Source organism: Populus nigra, chromosome 5 (assembly GCF_951802175.1).
Source record: "Populus nigra chromosome 5, ddPopNigr1.1, whole genome shotgun sequence".
In the NCBI taxonomy this organism is placed as follows: domain Eukaryota; kingdom Viridiplantae; phylum Streptophyta; class Magnoliopsida; order Malpighiales; family Salicaceae; genus Populus; species Populus nigra.
Window position 1 is genome coordinate 22,907,584 of NC_084856.1, and position 21,190 is coordinate 22,928,773.

Genomic DNA, 21,190 nt, shown 5'->3' on the forward strand with positions numbered 1-21,190 from the left:
AACATTTGTGTATATTTGGTATTGTGGTGTATAGTGATTTTAAAAGTGTATTTTGATTAAAAATTTAATAATTTCTTGAGATGAAGATGAATTTAAAGCCTTAAAAAAAACAGAAATAAACGAAATGCAACCGTTACCAAAGAGATAAAAGAGAGGATTATTCTGGTCACAGAGCAGTAGTAAATAGTAATCTGTGGGATCGATCAGCAAATTAGCTGCTGAAAAAAGTGGGAGACATCATAAAACCTACATGGCCTTATATCCAATGGTAAGGGATATATATATATATATATATATATATATATATATATATATATATAATCTCTCAATCAATTATTTGAGAAACTTAATTAGATAAAGAGGAAAGGGACTCTAGATCAAATGAATGGACCTCCTCCTGGATCATATGAATCCATGCATTATAGATATATCATCATAAGTACAATAACACCTGGAATATGAGTTGGGTGCTCCAAATTTGCCCCACCACACGGGAGAGAACTGTACAAAATTGTGGCCATGCAACAGTACTACAAATACAAGCTTACAAAGACTAAAAACCAATAGAGACATTGAGCGAAGCTATGAGAAAAACTCGAGACAATACTACGTCCATAACACCAAGTTTTGACCGTCCCTAGTGAATAACATGCATTGTTTTTAAACCTAGCTAACTTACTCGGGACAAAAAACATTATTTAGATCTTTTTTTAAAAAAATTTATAAATCCGAATCAACTTCTAATAAAACCCATAATTAACCATGTGTTAAAGGGCTCTATCGTGATCCGACTATACACTGTTGCAGTGGGGTTTGACATGCCTTTGCCTTTGCCATGTATAAACAAGTCTTCCAAGCAAGTTAAAAAAAGTGTTAATTTGAAATAATTTTTTATTTTTAATTATAATTTAAAAGAAAAGGAATTGGTTAGAAGTCTTAATCTATCTCATTAATTAGCATCACATGCCTTTTTATGTTCAATGAATCTCGGGTCAAAAAAAATCAGCAACAAGATCTGCAAGTATCTTTATTATTATCCTTCTCATCATCATTTTCTTCTTCCTTTTCTTTTTTAAATAGTTAAAATATTCGGGTCAGTTTATACATACTACAATTAATTCCTGACTCATTAAATATATCCTATAAATCCAATAAACATTTAAAACATTACGGGATAACAAACATATACAATAAAACTTGAACACAGATAGAGAAGAAGTCTCTTCCATTACTGGCCACAACCTCAAGTGCAGTGCATGCATCTTCTTAATTATACGCACAGTGCATGCATTAAATTTATGATAGTCATTATAAAAAAACACATTTTCTTTCATATATTTTGACATTAAAAAAAGAAGAAGAGAGGCCAGCTCTCTTTATGTACTTGTAAGAGAATGGTCAATATCAAGGAAAAATATCAATGGTAGAATGGGCCAGACATTCAAGACTCCCTCAAACCGGGTTCAATCTCCTTCTCCCCAGTAGTTTGTTTTAGACAGTTGAGACCAATAAATTTGTGGCAATATTTGGACCTTTCGCCGTAACAAGCATGAGAGAAAATGATGCTCTTGCAGCCAAACTATTTTATTTTAATAAAATAATTCATTAAAAACATTATTTTAATAAATTTCAAATAAAAAAAATTGAAAAATATTACATTACGGCGAGAGAAACAAAAACAAATGATAAGAATATATCACTTCTTACTGAAAATTATTATTTTTCGATTCATTCTTTTATATTTTTCTCCTTATATGTCTCTCCTTTTATATTATAATCATTGATAAATTATAGCCCAAATACCATAGAATTTCTCAGACATGGTGAGAATTATTTAGAATTTTTGATCTCCCAACATAAATTCGATACCAATCTGGTTCTAAATTTAGTTTTAACAATAAAGATATTTTTAGTTCAACCTTTTGCTTTCATAACTATATTTTGATATCAATGGAGACAATTGTGCAGGAGGTCCTTTTCCTTTTCCTTTTCTTTTCTCTCAAGAAAGAATCAGAGCTCATCTTTGTTGTCTCTCTGGATAGAGTTCAAGTTGGTCTATTGAAATTCTCTTATATCACAACCGAAATCCGATGCAACTTCAAAGTCTGGTGAATAAAGGAAACCTGGCAATGGCAGCGAGGCTTCTTCTGGCTGCCTAAGAAGCCACCTACCTTCAACGTTGAGACATCTAGATCAAAAAAATTTATACAATCAAGAATTCACGACAGTAGTTCAAACATTCAAAAACTCCTTCCGGATCAAAAGATGAAATAAACGGATGAGGCACCGGAGCTTGTATAAAGTTTTCCAAATTTATACTAAAAACTCTCTATGTTATAAGCCTGTCAACATTTCGGACAGTATTTTGATCGTAAGTTGTCAAGAATCTCAGCATATTCAATTGGCGTTGATGCACTACAGAAGATTCCATCCCACATCTTGAGAAGATCTGCTCAGATGGTAATTAAGTCAGTGCACATAAATCCATACTAATCTCAATAGTTGAGCTTGAAAATTATGTTCAATATATGATAGATCCATACAAGGCAACTTTGCATGTTATTATGTGGTTCATACAAGACAATTGCTTGAACTGATACGTGTTGTAAAGGAATTTATAGTGTACCATGTGCACAATCAGAAACTCCATGTGCCATCCAAAAAATTAAACACAGACAAGACATCAAATTTAGTCAATAAGTGGTTAAACATTAGAAGGCTAAACCTGACAAATGGAACATATTTGATTAAGTGTCATCTCAAGGCTTTCTAAAATCTGCAAAGGTGCATTACAAAAGCATACCAGACGTGTCTTTAGATGAAAGACACATGATAAGCATGTCAAATCTTGGGACTTTGGTCAGGTTCTCCAGATATTTGACAGCCAAAACCATGTCATCGCTATCAGAGGAACAAACCAGAAGAGAGATAAAAACTTCAATTAACCCAAACACAAAGCCAAACATGCCGAACATGAACAGAAGAACTCCACTTACATGAAGAAGGAGGCCACACACTTGATGATGTCGATTAGAATAGGAACAGACAGCGCATTTTTAAATATCTGAGGCAATGCACTTGGAGAAGTAACCTAATTCAAGTAAAGAAAACATTGAGCGGTCAAGTGGATGTACCATCTTGGATGGCAAACATTGGCATAAATGTTACTGCCCCGATCAAATACTTACAGCATCTACTCATTTATTAAGAGGCAATGACTAAACTTCTTGAATATATAATTTAATGAAAGGAAGTAGCAGCAGCATATCTATTGTTTTTTCATCATCATGATGCTACTGGAGACTCCAAAAAAAAAAAGACATCTCATGCGGTAACTGTGCTTGACAATCTCAATTTACCATCACAGAGAAAGGCCAATTTTTTTGCATGCATGTTAAGATTTATTTTCTGAGCTCGTCCTTTATCCAAAAAGAAAAGCTAATGATTTAAACTAAAACAAAAACCTTCAAGAGGTGAGCCTGGAGTGCACGATCACCAGAAAAGCCTCGCCAAGAAACCTCAAATTGATAAGCCGAGTTTGGAGGAGTAATGTTTTTTGCAGCTTCAGCCATGGCACGAGAAGCTGCTTGAGAAGCAAGTTCTATTACTGAGGTCTTCAGCTCTTGTCTTTGAGTTCTATTATTTTTCTGCAAAACAGTAAATGAAATATAATCACCAGAAACAGCAATTACAGATGCAAAGCTGTATAAAGTAGCCCAAAGTGAAGCTCAGAGCTAGCAGGATGAATTTATCTTCCCATAACAGGAGCGAATCCTCTCAAGTGGTACATGAAATCTGCAAAGAATGGTGCCAGTTATGTTTTAATCTAATGCAATTTAAGTGCACATAAATGAAAAGTCCCAATTTTACTGGCTATTTGCAGAAAGATACCGATAAATGAATTCGGTAAAAGCCCTGAATACATAGCATGGGTGACAACACAGTCTAATGGGGACAGATGGTAATATGTGCTTTGTCCCTGGCATTAACTCACAAGCCAAGTATATGCATCTAGGGGTTCAAGAAAAAATAAGAATAAAAGAGGATAGACTGCAAAGATGCAAGATATCAGTTTACTTTTACACAGGATATTGCCTTTAATAATTCTATTTTCCATCTTTGTAAAAAAAAAAAAAAGGATAGTCATGCAAGGATGCGAAGCTAAACCTGGACACTCTCTACACTGGAACTTGGAGGGGCATTTGCAGGAGAATCATTGCCTACATGACCATCAGATTTGCTTCCAGCACCTGTGCCTTTGTTCCTTAATTCTTTCACATGCACTGATTTCTTCACAAGATTGTTTCCATCATTCTCCTGCCATGAAAATCTAGAAGTTCAAACAAATGTTTCCTAGACATAGATAAAAGGGAGTCAAATGTGAAAAACTTCCAATCATTTTGTTGATGCTCATAAAACAACGCTACCTCTTGTTCCAACTTCCAAGTAACAAAAACAAAAATTGAGACATGGAACATATGTCTAGACTAGAACATCTACTGAATTTGCTATGGGACAATGATGAGGGTGGGTGGGTTGGTTTATAGTGGGGAGGCATTTGGGGTAGGGTGTATAAGAACAACTTAAATTCACATGGAGCATTACTCAGAAGTTGAGGGCAGATCTCTTATTTCTACCTTGGTGTTATCCTTTTTAGATGCAGAGACCCCAGTCTTTTGAGTGGCAATCGAGACTGGTTGCACTGCATGTCCATTTACACTTGCTTCTGACCTTCCTCCTTTTTGTGTTCCTTGTAAAGAGCTTCTGAGAGCGCCAGATGCTTTCTGGAGAATTTCCTGTGAAAATTAATAGCAATAGTTACAGAGAGTTGTATCAATGAAATGTAACAGCCAGAATACCAACATAAGATAGAGTCACTTGCCTTCTCATACAAAGATTTGACTTCAGCATACTGTTTCTTGATTTCCTGGTTATTAGGCTCCAACTTCAAAGCAAATTCAGAATCTGTAGTAAGCTATATACATTAAATCATACAGTCATCAAAAAACTATACCAAAAAGATTCAAGCACTAGATATTCAGAGAAGACCAACATATAAGTTTGAGTTAACACACCCTCGATGGATTCTTTAAGTTTCCCCAATTCATTTCTAGCTGTTGCTCTGCGTGAATACGCTTTTATGTAGCGATCATCTAGATTCAAAGCCTCTGTACAGTCATCTTCAGCCTCTCGAAATCTGAACAAAAGAAAATGAATTAAAAAAAAACTGTCATATTCATGAAAAATATATTCACAGGCAGTAAAACAACCTCTAGATGACAAGATGAAATGAAGATGATTAAACACCTTCTAGTTATCATAAGTTGTGAACTTATATTGCATTAGGCAACAAGAACTCTGCACAATACCTAACAATCTAACAAAATCTGACAGGGAAAACTTGCCTTTTGATTTTGAGATATGCCATTGCCCTATTTGCATAGGCTACAGCTGTTGGTGACAAGGCTATGCTTCTTGAATAACACTCAATAGCTTCATTAAACTTCTTCTGCTTAAAATATTCATTTCCCTGTAAATTTAAAAATTGCAAACTTAGCATCACAATCCATTATGAATCTTTTTTAAGCGCTATCGCAGGAAAGTTCATACCAATTCTTTCTCTGTGGTAGCATCCACAGTAATCTCATCAGTTGTAAAACTACTTGATAGACGATTGATTGCACCAAAGTTCCTTGAGTAATCATACTGTCCTGAACCACTTCTAGAAGAATCAGCAGCAGAAGTTTTTCCTTTTGATCTTCCATCCTCACCAATCTTCTGAATACACGAAAAATTGATAATTCAGCAAGCAACTATCATAGCCCATATAATTACTCTAAACATGCGTGTGGGTGCAAACACACAGGTATGCCATGACTTTTCATATGGAAATAAGAGCATATTTAAACATCTAGTTTACTGAACAATGCTCCTAATTGAGCACCACTATAGCTTACTGAAAATGCACAAGAATGTTGACAATCACCATTCAAGTTTCCATTCAGACAAGAACTATCCAAAATTAAGCATTGGATTATTCAAACTTGCTAGTCCCAACACCTCCTCTCAATTTCCACACTAAAAGAAACCAAGAACAAATTAATTGTTCCACGTAATTTCATTCTAAAAGCAAACCAATAAATTCTGTAAAGCAGCCATCAGAAACATAAACCCGCAAGACACATGCATAACTCACTGAGCCACCTAAAACAGCAAGCTAAAGTTAAAAAAGCAACATGCAAATGCTACATTGAAGTCTCTTATCCAAGCTACAAGCATCTCATAATAAAGATGGTTTTTTTTCAACAACCCATTTCTCATTTCCAATATTACACAAAAAAGCGTTGAAAGCAACTGAAACCATAATCAAAATTGAAACTTTACCACATCAGAAGCTCGTGACTTCTTCTTCATCTTTTTATCAGTATCCTTAAGAAGTTCCCAGTCCTGCAAATCATTCAAAAACCCCTGGAAATCCTGGAAACAAAAATGGGTTTTCACCCCAAATACATATAAATAAATAAAATCCCTTATTAAATACAATCCCATTTAACAAAAGCTTCCATTTCTAAAAGAAGAAGAAGAAGAAGAAGAAGAAGAAGAAGAAGCATGCACAAAGACTTGATTTTTAGAAATGATAATCGGAGAGCACAAAGAATAAACACATAGAAAAGATAATCTAAAGCAAAAGGATAGTGAAGATGAAGTTTTGAAAGGGAAATGATTGAAAAGACTAAAGCTTTCAGTTTCTTCCATTTTCTTGCTTATTACAGTTTTCTTGGTAAACAAACAGGGTTACGAAAGTAAAAAAAAAAAAAAAAAACCATAAGTGAAAAGAAATGTACCAGGGCTTGATCACGTCCATGCTTGCCTGGAGCCCTAGCCATGGCTGTGAGAGAGGGAGTGAAGTTTCTGGAAGAGTTAAGAGGGAAGGATTTACGGGAACCAGACGGGTTTTGGTGCTGGAGAACACTGGTTAAAAAGCTCATAAGTACCTCTACTTTTGTAATGTTTGAAACGTGGCCCTCCATCAATTAATTTTCTTAAAATGACCCTCCTACTTATCATTCTTTAATTAAATAAGTCATTTCCTTTCTCTTTTCTCATCTAGAATTAAGTTAGCTTGAGTTTTATTCATCCACACTACATCATAATTATAAATCTATGATATAAAGTCTTATTAATTTATCATTAAAATTACAATATCTATATTTATCATAGGTTTATAATTAAGCTATAGTGTAAACAGATAGCTCAACTGGATATTGTACTATATAAAAAAAAAGGAGTAGTGAATTATATTTATTAGGTCATCTCTTCGTTTAACATCTAAATTTGAAGGAAATGAAATGGTTAAAAGCTTATTTAACTTGCTATTTTTCTAGCTTGTACCATTTTACTTTTAAAAAGTGATGGGCTAGGATTTTAAAAATTAAGCTATTTGATTATTGTTTTTTTTTAATTATATTTTTATGATGCTAGTGTGTTTTTCCAAAGCAAAGAAAGAATTCGTTTTTTTATATATTTAGTTTCTTAAAGAAAGTTTTAAAATTATTTCTTTAATAAAAGTTTCAATTTGAATGATTTTACTAATTCATATCTTTAATGGAAATTTTACTAACACCACAACAGACAACCAAGCATGCTCTTAGGATCTAGATAGAATCTTTGTGATGTAATAAGTGTTTATACAAGATCTCTTCATCAACAATGATTGATATCATTAAAAAAGAGAAGGAAAAAAAAAGAAACAGGAATCCAATTATATGAAAACTATTCCCATGATGGATAAAACAATTCCATGAAAACTAAAATGTTATATAGATAGAGAACATTGCAAAATATTACAATTATATGTGACTATAGCAACAATTTCTCCATGGTCCAATCCGCTAGGGTGATGTGGTGATATGATGATGATAATCGCTTTACCCATGCCATCGACCCCAACTCTTACTAGAGACTGCATATAATGGTGCAGGAATGCATGTACTTGTTAAGTTCCTATACTAGTAGTTGCATGCAGGTGGATCTTGATCCTAACATGCAGTAAGAGGTTGCATCTTCTCATGAATCGTCTTGTAGCAATGGAGACTACAAAGGGGTAGTTTTGACTTGGAATCCCGATACTTGTATGGATTTGTACAAGATGGAGCAGCACATTTCTCCCGGGGAGGAGGGTAACTGAAATCCATATGAAAACAAAACAAAATCATCAGCTGTGAAGCTGCGAAAAAAGCATGCCTAGATAGCAGATGTGGAAAATAGCCAATACAAGTTGTGCTGGAACACAATCTAGTGAAGTTGTTGCTATAAAATATATGGTGGATGAGCATCCCAGTTAAAGGAACTTTCTGAATCATATCAGAACATGCATCTAAAAGAAAAATTCTTAACACATCACATTGCCTCGTGTGAAATCACCGAGGGAGCAAAATCAGTTTTAAAATTAACTTAAAAAGGGTCTTTACAGGAACAAAACCAGGGAACTTGTACCTGCAAGGCTTGGAGTCGAATATACTTGGCAAGCCCATTTCAGTTGGGAATGTTACAGTTGTTCCTGCTGGACCTATGACCCACCTAACATGGTCTGATGCAAGTACCATGGCGTTTGTAGCTTTCTCCTGAACAGAATTAAAATGCACCAATGTTAACACAAAAACTCAACTGCACAAGGAGGCAAGTTGAAGGGGGAAATGATGAGCAGAGAATCCTCACAAATTCTCTATATATTACCTGTGCCATTTCTTCTTGTCGTTTCTTCAGTTTATCTTCACGCTTCTTCCTAGTGGAATCTTGGCCCAGTATTTTTCTTATTGCCTCCGCCTAAGATTTTCAGTCAATGTTAATGCATGGATTCTCTCTAGCATCTTTGCAATTAAGAAAAAAAAATACATATTAACAGGGCAAACCTCAGATTCCCTATTTGCCTTTTCAACTTGCATCCTACGTCTTTGAAGAGCCTCGGCTCTCTTCAATTGCTGCTCTACTTCAGAGAGTTTCTCCTTTTGCTCTGTTGCCAAAATAACCAGGAAAATAAATCTGGGAAATTCCACAAATGTACAATTGGGGGATCTCAAAAGCAAAAACAATAACTAACTTTTAGGAGGAGCTGGAGGTAACCCATTTGGGAACTCTATCAAACTAGCAAGACCAGAGGAGACATCTTTGCCAGTTTGAAGTGCTCGTTGACGGGTAGTGACTGTCATTTCCTTCTTAGAGTCTGCTGATAGATCAGCTAACTCTTTTCTTGGCTTCTTCCTCTTCAATGTAGGGTCACCATCCGAGTCCAGATCTTCATCTTCCACATAATCAGTATCATCAGATACTCTCCCTGATTTAGATTTCTTACCCTCCTTGCCAAACCTAGTTGAGCCATGAACTCCAGCATCTACATCATTCAGACCATCAACATTTCTCTTCAATACTCTCAATATCTTCCGCTGTTTCCTGCTTCCTCCCTCTTCATCTTCAAACCCTGCACCATGATTAGTGCTGATCTTCGATGTCTTGACTTTTTCAAGGAACTGAATCTCATCATCATCCTCAGCTCCATCGTCAAGAACTCCATCTAATAGGCGTTTCTTAGGGAGCCGCTTACTCTTACGAACTGGCTCAGACTGATCAGTTTGCTTTGAAGACAGATTCTCACCTCTCATACCATCTGCTTTCCCATCATTTAGACCACTTCTAGAGAAATCCTTCCTTGGGACTCCTTGCAAACCCCTTCCCTTACCTGAAGTAAAGGAATGGCTGTTGTCCAAATTCTCCTGCAAGAAGGATGTTAGCTGTAACTAGTGGTGCTTAAATAATTATCAGTCATTAGAAGGCACAGCAAAACACTGTCTGCTGGGCCAAATAAGGAGTAAATACATGAACAAGAATTTCTAAACATGAATTGAAAACTGAAAAGTTTGAGGAATTTGTAACAAATGAGAAATTCTTATGTGATTCTGTTTTATCTAGTTGGAGTGAAAGGATTTGCCACTAGAAAGCAGCTAATTTACAGTCTTACAGTCCCTGCATCTAAGAATAGCAAGATGCCCAAAATTAATATTCTGAATTTAAATGATCACTACATGTAACATTTCTCCTTCTATATGTAATACATGCCGATGATCTATATGGATATGACCATCAAAACCTAATGCAGATGACAGCATACCAGACAATAAATTTTGATGGGAAGTACCTCAACTGTCTTCTGCCGGGGATCTGGGAAGCGAGAAGATTTTGAAGAAGAAGACCCAACAGCAAAGGCAGATGCGCCATCAGATGCAGACTTTGCAGTAATAGTACGTGTGATACCACCAACTTTTAGCTTAACTTTTTTCACTTTACTTTCATTTCCTACTCCATCTGAAAAACCTCCAACATGGCCCAAGCTACTACTTGTGCTTTTCCAATTAGCTGGGGCAAGGACACCTTGGTTCAACCTTCTAGAATCAACTCCACTGTGCCTTCGCTCACTACTTCCTCGAAAAGAACCATTATTGGAAGCTTCATCGAATTCTCCAAATCCTCCATCTTCATTCTTCATCATATGCTGGGCAGATTCACAGTCATCAAGGTTAGAAGATGAAGCTCTTGAATTGCATAGAATCAAACTGACTTTTTTCTTTCGCAAAATTGAACCATGATCATTATTTTCATCACTTGACACTTTGCTTACAGTTTCTGAAGGTGGTGTGGATGATAAGGATGTAACATCAATGTAACCTGAAGGCGCATGCGATTCATTCCGAGGTCGACGGGATGTATTACTCCTCTTCTTCCTGACAGCACTGCTTGCATCACTAAACCCAAAACCCTCCATAAAAGTAAGGAGGCAGAAGCCTAGTTCTGCTGTTATCTGTCAGAGAGAGGAAGTTGAAATAAGTCATGAGAAACACAAACTTTTCAAGGTAAAGTTTCTTAATTGCATCACAACTGAGCAGATTAGGCACAAAACTGCAAGGAGCAACTCATGCCAGACAGTGAAGGAAGTCCCACATAACACAACACAAAAAACAAGTCGCAACCCAATTCGCATCGATACAATAACCACAGAACAGATTCTCATTTACTTCATACTAATCAATTGGAAAGGGTACAATATAGCAGCAAATACCTGTCTGATAATTGAGAAAGTGAATGCTATAAGTCACATAAACTTTGTCGCCTAAACCGAAAAAGAAAAAACTTAATTTCATTTATAGATTGTGGATTCTACCAGCAATATTTTTTTTAACACAGATAGCTATGTAACAACAATTAACACATTAGACAGTGTTAGGTACTTATTCATGAACAAAAAGAAATCAACACCACAGTTCCCTGCAAGACAATTGGAAAAGAACCTATACATCAAACAATACACAAAAAGAAAAAATTCAAAGTCATTAAAAATTGCCATTTTGATGCATAAACCAGCTCGACAAGGCCAAATTAACATCACCATTCAATCACAGATTCACCCTATCCAACATTAACCCACCAAAACAGACACAAATCCAGATTCATAGAAACGAAATCAGCCAAGAAAACCGAAAGAAGTGCAGATTCTTTGAAGCAAACACCCACAAAACAAATCAAGAAACCCAAACGCAAATCCTCTAAAAACACGTAAGAAACTACATAAAGACCGAGAACAAGCAATTTACCTATCTGGGTCGCGACCACAATGCCTGAAAACCCTTGAATCACCGTCTTAAAACAACCATCAAGAGAGATAGGGAAGAGGGTATCTGCAAAAGTGGTTAAGGATTGGATTTTTGGAGGGTTAACGGGTACGGGTATGATGGTTAGCCAGGTGGAGGTAGGTGATTGGATAGAGAAAGGAGGTGGTGGTGATGGTGGGTCTTAGTTAAGGTAAGATAATGGTAGTGATGTAAAAGACGATAACATGGTGAAAGACTCTTTAACATCCTCATCTTTGTATGACATACCACAGTTCTCTGTGTTTGTGCTTTTGTCTATGGTCACCCTTCTTACATATACAGACCAAGCTCAGCTGCCTTGCAGTTTGTTGGGTTATTTGGTCCCTGTATTTTTTAATTGATTTGTTGTACTTTGTTGGATTGGTTGTATACTTTTCTTTTAATTAATTAATTAATTCCTTTATTCTAGATTTTTTTAATGTGATCTCTATAATAATTTGTTAGTGATATCATATTATTTATATGTGCATATCTATATTAAAGAAAGATATAGATATAAGTATTATAAATATTATTTTCTCTTTTATATTTATTTTTAAATAAATCCAAAAATAACTAATAAAATACAACTAATTATTCTCTAACTAACATAAAATTTCGCCCATTAAAAACTGTTAGAAAGTGAAGTTCAATAAATTGTGGAGGAATTTTTCCATTCAAGTTGTGAAGTAAAAGCTGATGTGGTACTGGAAGTATAACTACGTGGGTTAGTAACAAGAGCTGAGTTTGAGGGAATCTCTATAGTATTTGCAGCATCTGCAGGGTGTTGTGCCATGGCCAAGTCATTTGTGAAAGGATGTATATATGTCCTAATCTACGATGCCAATCAAAAATTGGAATTCAAACACAAACGAACACAGAATAAGTAAGTTGTTGGAGAGGCTGCGAAAAACAATATAACACATCTTTGGTTTGACCTTTATGCAGGATGTTACCCGAGTAGTTCGCAATAAAAAAGAAGTGTCTTTTCTTATCCATGATCAGTGATGATAGCTTGCAAGGTTGGCCCAAACTCTTCAGTTACAATGGCATCTTCAGTTACAATTCCAGCTGTGGATGAATCTGCAGTTACAGATATTGCAGATGATTCAATAGTTCTCTCTGGAATCTAGAGGGTTCACTCCCAGATTGTTTCGGAAACCAGTTTACTGGAAATATTGACTCTAGTACTCTTACCAATCTCATATCCCTTGAATTCCTCTCACTATCAAACAACAACTTTAAAATTTCCATTTCAATGAAGCCTTTTATGAACCACTCAAGCTCTTTTCTAGTGGGAACAACAGACTGATACATAACCTACTGTCTTTCATAATTTGATTCCAAAGTTCCAGCTAGTATTTTCCAGCTTGTCAAACAGTCCAACATCGGAAGCACTCAATGATGAAATTCCCAACGTCTTCTATAACCAATACAACTAAAGAGTCCTTGATCTTTCTCACAACAACTTCAGTGGAATTTTCCCATCGTGGTTGCTTAAAAACAATACAAGATTGGAGTAACTATTTTGATGGAGAACTCCTTTGTTGGTTCTTTGCAATTGCAAGATCACCCAAATCCAGACATGACCATAACAGATATATGGAACAACAACATGCGCGATCAAGTTCCAAAAAATATTTGTTTAATCTTTCCAAATATGTGGACTTCAAAGATGGCTAAGAATGAACTCACAGGTTTTATTCCTTCTTGTTTAGAAAAATAAGCTTTCTGGGAGATTTAGATTCATCCAACAATCAATTGTCTACAGTAAAAATGTAACAGTTGATAGCATTATGGTTTCTCCAACTGTCAACAACAATCTAGGGTAGAATAACTGAACACTGAGGAAGATATTTGCCCACACAAATTGTTACTTGACAACTGGAGAAAAATTAGTTCTGTCAACTGTTCTAGTTTTATTGTAGACAATTGATTGTTGGATAAAATTAAAACTCGGAAAGAGCTAATATTTCCTAAACAAGAAGTAATACAACCTGTGAGTCCATTCTTAGCCATCTTTAAGGTCTCCATATTTGAAAAGATCAAACAAATACTTTGTGGGATTGGACCGTGCATGTTGTTCTTGAATATATCTATTATGGTCATGTCCATATTTGGATGATCTTGCAATTGAAAAGCACCAACAAAGGATTTCTCACTTGGAAATAGTTGCTACAATCTTGTATTGTTCTTAAGCCACCACGATGGGAACATTCCACTAAACTTTTTTTGTGGGAGAGATCAAGGACTCTTAAGTCGTTTTGGCTATTTGACAGTGAGAGTAATTCAAGGGATACGAGGTTGGTAAGAGGACCAGAGGCAATGTTTCCGGTAAACTGGTTTCAAGAGACGTCTGATAGTTGTGTTGGCGTGTATCCTCTAGTTATCAACCAATAAATTTTCAGACTTTGTGATTTTTTTATGGTTTTACTGTATTTGTTTTTTAAGTGTTTTTAGTTTAACAAATCACATTATATTTCTTGCTATACAGTGCATCAATTGAGTTGATTGTGAAAGATATGAAAATGATTGTTTTTGTTCAATTTAAGACTTCGCTGAACAATTTGCATAGACCTTATTGACTGGGAGTCAATATTTTGTTTTTGATAACTAGTGAAATGTATTAAAACGCCAAAAGATGGCGGGAAGGAGGAGTTACAAATCTGCAAAAACACACGGATTTAGCAAAAGAAACAAAACGAAGAGAAAGAGGTCAAGAAAACCACAAGAACAGAGCAACAGCCTTAGAATGCAGCTTTGCCTCCACACAAAACAGAGCTGCCAAGCTAAACTACCAAGCTAAACAACCAGCTATCACCGACTATTCCAAATCAATAGAGGTCTTTAGACCAGGCAACAGCTACAACCAGCTATAACCAGCCATAACCAGCCATAACCAGCCACTGGGAGTTAATATTTAAGTTACTTGCAAGCCACTTTCTCATCAGTTATTGTTGTGGAGCTCTATTCTGTCTTAAACGTTGGGTGTATAAAATAGTCAAAAGTAGGATATCTCACTTTCTCCATTGTTGGTCTGTAACAATCTATTGGTAGCCTTATTTAGCTCAACTGGCCACACTGAGTTAAAGCGTAAAATGTCGTGTATGCACCCCTTGGTAGCCTTATTTATCCCTCCTTGCCACTTTGAGTTAAACATAAAATGTCGTCTATGCTTGACTTGTGGTTTGCCATTTTGATTTTTATACACTAGCAAGTACTAGTTCCCTGGAAAGTACTGGTGGTCTCCTCACCATCTTTTTCCAAACAACCCTCGTTAGAAAATGATTAAAGTTTTGACCAGACTGTTAAAGAGCAATTCTATGCCACGAAGCTAGTTTCCACGTTCCAATTCAAAAAGCAAATCAACAAAATACAAAAAGTATATCAACACAAACTTAGGAGCCCACAAATAAATCTACTCAACCAAAATTCGGGTCAACAGAAAGGCTGAGCTGAGAGACAAGACACCACAAAGCATCCAATAGCAAGACATACACGACCAACAATTATCACAAGCTGATTATCAAACAATTTCTGAGGGAAAAACTGACTCCCCAGCAGCAATCATTACAAATTCACTAAGCAAAATAGACTGAATTACCTTCTAAAGTTGGAGAACTTGCAAAAACTAGCCAGCAGAAAATTGAAACAAGTATCTATGCAGTAATCGATGAAGTTAAACCACCCACGTCGCCAATATGGATTGATGTAGAGAACTGCTGCAATCCCCATCACCACAACTATGTAACCTACACCCAAACTGATGTAGAAAAAATTCATGTCTATGAAACCATCATCTTCTTGTTCATCATTAGGCATTGGCAGCAATGGTGATTCTTCTTCACTACAATTGTTTTGCAATGGAGGTCCACACAAAAAAGGATTTCCTTCATAACTGCTTTCATCGAAGGTCCCAAACTGATATTTTCTCTCTGGAGTTTCACCTGACAAGTTATTATGTGCCACATTAAAAACTTCTAGTGTGGTTATTTCATAAAGTTTATGAGGGATGACACCGTCCAAGTTGTTGTAAGAAAGATCCAAACTCTCTATCTGCTTTAAGTTTGAGAATGTTGCAGGGATAGATCCGGTGAGATTGTTGTGTGACAAGTTTAATGCTAATAGCTCACTTAAGTTTCCCAATTCTGGTGGGATTGCTCCTGAGAATTTGTTGATGGAGAGATCAATACCAGACATGAAGCTGAGAATTTTTCCCTTGTAACCATAATACATACTTTTAGCTGTAAATTCTATCACTTCTTCTGTAGTAATGGGTATATAACTGCTTCCCAAGAGAGCTCTGGTTTGGTTGAATTCATAATAAGCTTTTTCTATGGGCGTTGATCCAAAATGAAATCCGAAATCCACTGATGCTTTCTCATAACTTTCCTTGAAACTAAGATTGCCTAAACAGGATGGTAGTGGACCAGAGAGCTGATTTTGTGAAACATCTAAAATGCTTAATTGTTCTAACAAGCATAACTGGACAGGAAACTCACCGTCAAAATCATTAGCTCTCAGAAGAAGAACGCTCAATGATGAAAGATTGCCAATCCAATTTGAGATGGAGCCGGTGAAGTTGTTATCTCGGAGATCCAATGTAACAAGGGAAGAACTGTTATAAAATCCATATGTTAATGGACCACTCAATCTATTTTTTGATAGATGCACATAGGTTATATGTGGTGGATTGAAACAAGACGGTATAGAATCAAACAAGTTGTTCTCAGAAAGGTCCAAGTATGTAAGCTCGTCAAGCTTACAAAATTCTACTGGAATGGGACCATTAAAATGGTTTTTGGACAAATCAATTGCGAAGATTTGCGTCAAATTGACAAACCAGCTTGGAAGCATGCCTGAAAATTGATTGTGACTCAAATCCAATACATGCCACATTGTCCTTATGGGTGATGGAAAATCTGATATCTGACCCAAAAAATTGTTATCGCTTAGGTAGAGATAATTCAATCTAGAAGAATTGACCATTAAGGCAGGTAATTGCCCACCCAAATTGTTGTTTGAAAGCTCGAGAAACGTTAATGTTATAAACTGTTCTAGTTCTACCTTAGACAATTGATTGTTGGATAAATCTAAAACTCCCAGAGAGCTAATATTTCCTAAACAAGAAGGAATACAACCTGTGAGTCCATTCTTAGCCATCCTTAAGGTCCACATATTTGAAAAAATCAAACAAATATTTTTTGGAATTTCACCGTGCATGTTGTTGTTCGATATATCTATTGCGATCATATCTGGATTCGGGTGATCTTGCAATTGCAAGGCACCAAAAAAGGAGTTCTCATTCAGAAATAGTTGCTCCAATCTTGTATTGTTCTTAAGCAACCACGATGGGAACATTCCAATGAAGCTGTTTTGAGAGAGATCAAGGACTCTTAAGTCATGTTGGTTATAGAGGAAGCTGGGAGTTTCTACATTGAGTGCTTCCGATGAACTTTTTGACAAGCTGAAAAAGACTAGTTGGAACTTTGGAATCAAATCATGAAAGGACATGGGTTCCTTTACTAGTCTATTGTTGTCACCGGAGAAAAACCTAAGTCTTGAGTGGTTCATAAAAGGCTTCATTGAAATTGGAACTTGGAAGTGGTTATTTGATAGTGAGATGAATTCAAGGGATAGGAGGTTGGTAAGAGGACTAGAAGCAATATTTCCAGTAAATTGATTTCTCGAAACATCTAATAGTTGTAGAGATGACAAGTTTTTGAAACAATCTGGGAGCAAACCCTCTAGATTATTTTCATAGAGAAATAACTGCTCTAGATTCTTCAATCCACACAAACCTGTACAATTTATCTCGAAATAGTCAAAATAGTGTTGAAAGCATCTTTCATTGATCATGTAATTATAGGAAGATGAAGAGTTGCTAATTTACCTTGAGTGGATAGGGTGCCACTGAGGTCACATTCACCGGCAGACAAAACTTTCAGAGCAGGCAATACTCCAATACTATGGAGAAAGTTTAATGGGAGAGAACTACCATCTAGATACAATTCTTCAAGGGTGGTCAAATTGAAGAAAGTCCCTGTGAAGAAGAAACAACAAAAGATACGATGAAAATGATAGTGATACAGAGTTGACTTTAATCTCTTCATGTCTTAATTACCATTCAACTTGTAATTTTTAGTTGTCTTAATTTTGATCAGCTAACTTTAAATGGATTATTAAATGGATATAAAGTCCTCATTTTTCATGATAAAGAAACCCTAAAAAAGAATGTCATGTGAAGGGGTTAGGTAGAAATTATCTAAGATTTACCGTTGATGCTCGTAGATCCTGACAACATATTGTATGACAAATCTAAAGACTTCAGAGATGAAAATCCTGTTAGAGATGAAAAAATGCTGTCATTGTATTGATTCCCTCTCAGGTGAAGGTTCTCCAGTTTCTTCAACCTTGATGACAAGACGTTGAGACCTGCAAGATGATTTTCGAAAGCCTATTGGAAGGAAATAAACGCATAGGAAAAATAATACGAGATTAAAAAAGGAAAATGTTCAAAGATGAATAGTTAAAGCTATTACCATAAAAGTTAGCCGATCCTGTCAGCGTATTCCATGACAAATCTAAAGACTTGAGAGATGAAAGCCCAGTGAAACATGATAAAATGCTGTCACTATAAAATTTATTATAACTGAGGTCAAGAACATGCAGTTCCCTCAGTTTTGATGATAGAGTTCCGAAGCCTGCAAGAGAAATCTCAAAGGAAAATAATTGACGTTAAACACTTCATTAATATACATTTGTTTTATGATTATAAGAAGATAGACATTGAACCAACCTTCATTCTCAGAGCAACCAACTAATCCAGTCTCTCCCAAATCAAGACTCTGCAATTCTTCAAAAGGCAGAAACAGAGATGCGTTGAGAACCCAAGCGCCCAAGCGGAAATCCCTTGCACGCATAAGAGAGAGTTCGATCACTCGCCTTGTAGTGTTATCACACACGATCCCAGACCACTCACAGCAATTACCAATATCCTCTTTGTTGTCCATCCAGTCGCTCAATTCCCCTTGAACGCTGTTTGGATCGATCAGAGCTTTGATCTCCAAGAGACCAATTCTCTCTTCCTCCAAGCACCCATAACAACGACGTCCATACCATTCGCCAACCGAAGTCAATAATGTTAGCAACATCCAAACCCACTTTTTTTTCATCATCATCGTAGATAATTCTTTGAATATTGTTGCTTTTTATGTGCACTTGGCCAATAAAAGAGGTCCTATTTATATTACACTTCGGCTCTCTCCGTGCATTCAATTGAATTTTCTTTGCTAAACTGTGAATGGAAGAAAGTTGGGTGTATTATTGGAGAAGACTTTGACTCAGAGTAAACTTGGACTATTAATGATTTGGATTTTTTTGGTAGTAAATATTTAAAACTCGCGTTCATCTGTTATTTTTTATAGAATATTATTTGCCGTGTTTAGAGGTGTATGACAGAACAATTTTCATTATTTAAAACATGCGAAAGAGAACATGCGGAATGAAATTGTAACATATTAGCTGAAATTTAACTGAGAAATCTAGAATAAATCGAGATTTAGTGAGAGATAAAATTTATTTCAGGTTTTTCTATTTTTTAAAATAGTACGATATATACTAGCCTCTGGATGGAACTTAACAGAATTGATAAGCTTGAAAAGGAAACTAAATCTCAATTGGCTTCCAAATTCGTTCGAGGATACTGAGAATACAGATTTTTCTTTGCTGAATTTTCGTTATTCAATTAAGTTGAATATACAACACATATTTTAATTTCTTGGCAGATCTTTCTTCACGCACTGCATTAAAAACCTGGAATTGTTTGATAGAATTTAAACTCAGTGTCAGTACTTAGGTTAATGAGCCTCGAGAATGCTTGCCAATAGTTAAAGCTAGCGTGAGAAGCAGGGCGTTCCTCTAATTGGCTGTTTGCTACTCTGCTTTCTCATTCTAGACTTGGATACATCTTGACATTGGAGTCAAGCTAATTGGTGCGACCGCACCTTCCTGGAATTTCTTGCACAGAAGAGATTTGTGTTGAGGACAATTTGCACAGGGCTGGTGAGAGAGCCTAGAAAATGACTTCCTTCTGGCCTAGAAAATGACTTGCACTTAATATTTCCTTGACATTTAAGTCACTTGTGAAATGGGGGTGTTATTTCGTCCTCTGCCTTTTCTTCCTGGACATACGAAGCCAAGTTTCCAAGATAATCAATCCATCCATTATTCAACCTTTTGAATAGTGAAGCTTTTCAAAATAATCCACAAATGAAAGCTTGTAAAGACATTCATTACAAAAGAATATCATGGACCATCTCACATTGTTTACATCACTCCATTAATTGCGGAAATATTAAAAATAACAAGAACAACAAAATTGCGGAAAGACTCAAGCACGATATTTTATTCAAAGGTAATAATTGTCTAAAAAATCCCACAAAAATGGTTTATATAGCATGCATGGGCTAAACAAACTAAAATAATAAAGAATTCAAAATTAATACTGAAACAAATATGAAAGATAAATTTTCCAAACAAAAGCAATCCGAGGCAATCTTGAAGATCATGATCACAAAAGAGCTCAAAAAGAGATCCTCGTAGAGGATTTTGATAGACTTTTCCCTCGCAGCTATGTGTGGGTCTCTAAGTCTTATTTTTATGTTGGTATAATTAGCGCGTCAATTTAGCCCCTACTCAAAAGCAATGACTCGTTAAAGAAATACTGCATATTTGCCCTTATAAACTATCTTTTTAAACTATAGTTTATTAATATAGTCCATAAACTCATAGTCTAGACATTCCACATAAAACTTAATTAGACACTGACATTTATTGCTTTAATGATTTGTTTATGGATGGTATTAGTATTTCTAATTCATTGTCCATAAGGAACACTTCACAGCCATGCATGGGCCATTCACTGTCCTTCATAATGGGCTTGGCCACTTTTGGTAATTAAGAAAAACCTATTAAATATTGTTGCTCGTTTTCATTCCTTTGGCATATCTGTTTTATCTTCTCGTTTGGTCCCTGCAAGACCTGTGTTTTAGCAGAAAGGTCCTATCTGTTTTATCTTCTTGTTCGCATAGCATAACTCGACGGGCTTAGAAGATATAGGGGAAGATAAATTTGTTTTCGTTCCAGTTCATAGGGCGAGATTGATGAGAAATTGAACTTGAAGATGGACTGGATCATTGTTAACTTCTTGATCAGAATTTTCCAACATGATGGCTAGTGAAAAAAAGAAAACAAACAAAAAAAACAAGGCAAACTTTGGAGCCTACAGATAAATCAACAGTAAGGCTAAGCTATGAGACCAACACGCTAAAAAGCACCCAATAGCTGAACACACACAAGAAGATTGCTGGACAAGTTCTGAGCAAACACAATTTGGGTTGATTCCCCCCACCACCACCAACAACAAATCCAACACACCCATACTAAGACCTTATGACCTTCTGAAGTTGGAGAACTCATGAAAATTAATCTTTAGAAAACAGTAGCAAGTG

General features: G+C 35.9%; 3 protein-coding genes across 10 annotated transcripts; all 3 read right to left on the bottom strand.

Moving 5' to 3' along the window:
• Positions 1-2,189: 2,189 nt before the first annotated feature.
• On the bottom strand, positions 2,190-6,990 carry LOC133693656 (uncharacterized). Of its 4 annotated transcripts, none has more exons than XM_062114916.1 (12): positions 6,846-6,990; positions 6,385-6,477; positions 5,611-5,775; positions 5,406-5,530; positions 5,076-5,197; positions 4,883-4,965; positions 4,638-4,796; positions 4,168-4,317; positions 3,465-3,647; positions 2,997-3,091; positions 2,804-2,901; positions 2,190-2,449 (listed from the first exon to the last, which is right to left on the bottom strand). In XM_062114916.1, exons 1-12 carry the CDS (start codon positions 6,987-6,989, stop codon positions 2,346-2,348), a joined length of 1,521 nt encoding a protein of 506 aa, XP_061970900.1. In that variant the 5' UTR covers position 6,990; the 3' UTR covers positions 2,190-2,345. The 4 variants fall into 4 exon arrangements, with proteins under 4 accessions (XP_061970900.1, XP_061970899.1, XP_061970902.1 ...); XM_062114915.1 differs by having other exon boundaries at positions 5,611-5,778; XM_062114918.1 differs by having other exon boundaries at positions 6,385-6,447; positions 6,846-6,977.
• Positions 6,991-7,631: 641 nt separating this feature from the next.
• Positions 7,632-12,005, bottom strand: LOC133694672 (vicilin-like seed storage protein At2g18540). 3 transcript variants are annotated; one of them, XM_062116304.1, is made up of 8 exons: positions 11,643-12,002; positions 10,673-10,852; positions 10,193-10,546; positions 9,101-9,770; positions 8,913-9,013; positions 8,737-8,826; positions 8,497-8,624; positions 7,632-8,184 (listed from the first exon to the last, which is right to left on the bottom strand). In XM_062116304.1, the coding sequence occupies exons 2-8, from the start codon at positions 10,814-10,816 to the stop codon at positions 8,040-8,042; spliced, it is 1,632 nt and encodes a 543-aa protein (XP_061972288.1). In that variant the 5' UTR covers positions 10,817-10,852; positions 11,643-12,002; the 3' UTR covers positions 7,632-8,039. The 3 variants fall into 3 exon arrangements, with proteins under 3 accessions (XP_061972288.1, XP_061972287.1, XP_061972289.1); XM_062116303.1 differs by having other exon boundaries at positions 10,193-10,852; positions 11,643-12,005; XM_062116305.1 differs by lacking the exon at positions 11,643-12,002 and having other exon boundaries at positions 10,720-10,857.
• A 2,992-nt stretch (positions 12,006-14,997) lies between these two features.
• On the bottom strand, positions 14,998-18,935 carry LOC133694671 (cuscuta receptor 1-like). 3 transcript variants are annotated; one of them, XM_062116302.1, is made up of 6 exons: positions 18,478-18,934; positions 18,221-18,382; positions 17,955-18,113; positions 17,572-17,721; positions 16,181-17,479; positions 14,998-15,625 (listed from the first exon to the last, which is right to left on the bottom strand). In XM_062116302.1, exons 1-6 carry the CDS (start codon positions 18,857-18,859, stop codon positions 15,279-15,281), a joined length of 2,499 nt encoding a protein of 832 aa, XP_061972286.1. In that variant the 5' UTR covers positions 18,860-18,934; the 3' UTR covers positions 14,998-15,278. The 3 variants fall into 3 exon arrangements, with proteins under 3 accessions (XP_061972286.1, XP_061972284.1, XP_061972285.1); XM_062116300.1 differs by having other exon boundaries at positions 14,998-17,479; positions 18,478-18,935; XM_062116301.1 differs by having other exon boundaries at positions 14,998-17,479; positions 18,221-18,395; positions 18,478-18,617.
• Between the last annotated feature and the right edge of the window lie 2,255 nt (positions 18,936-21,190).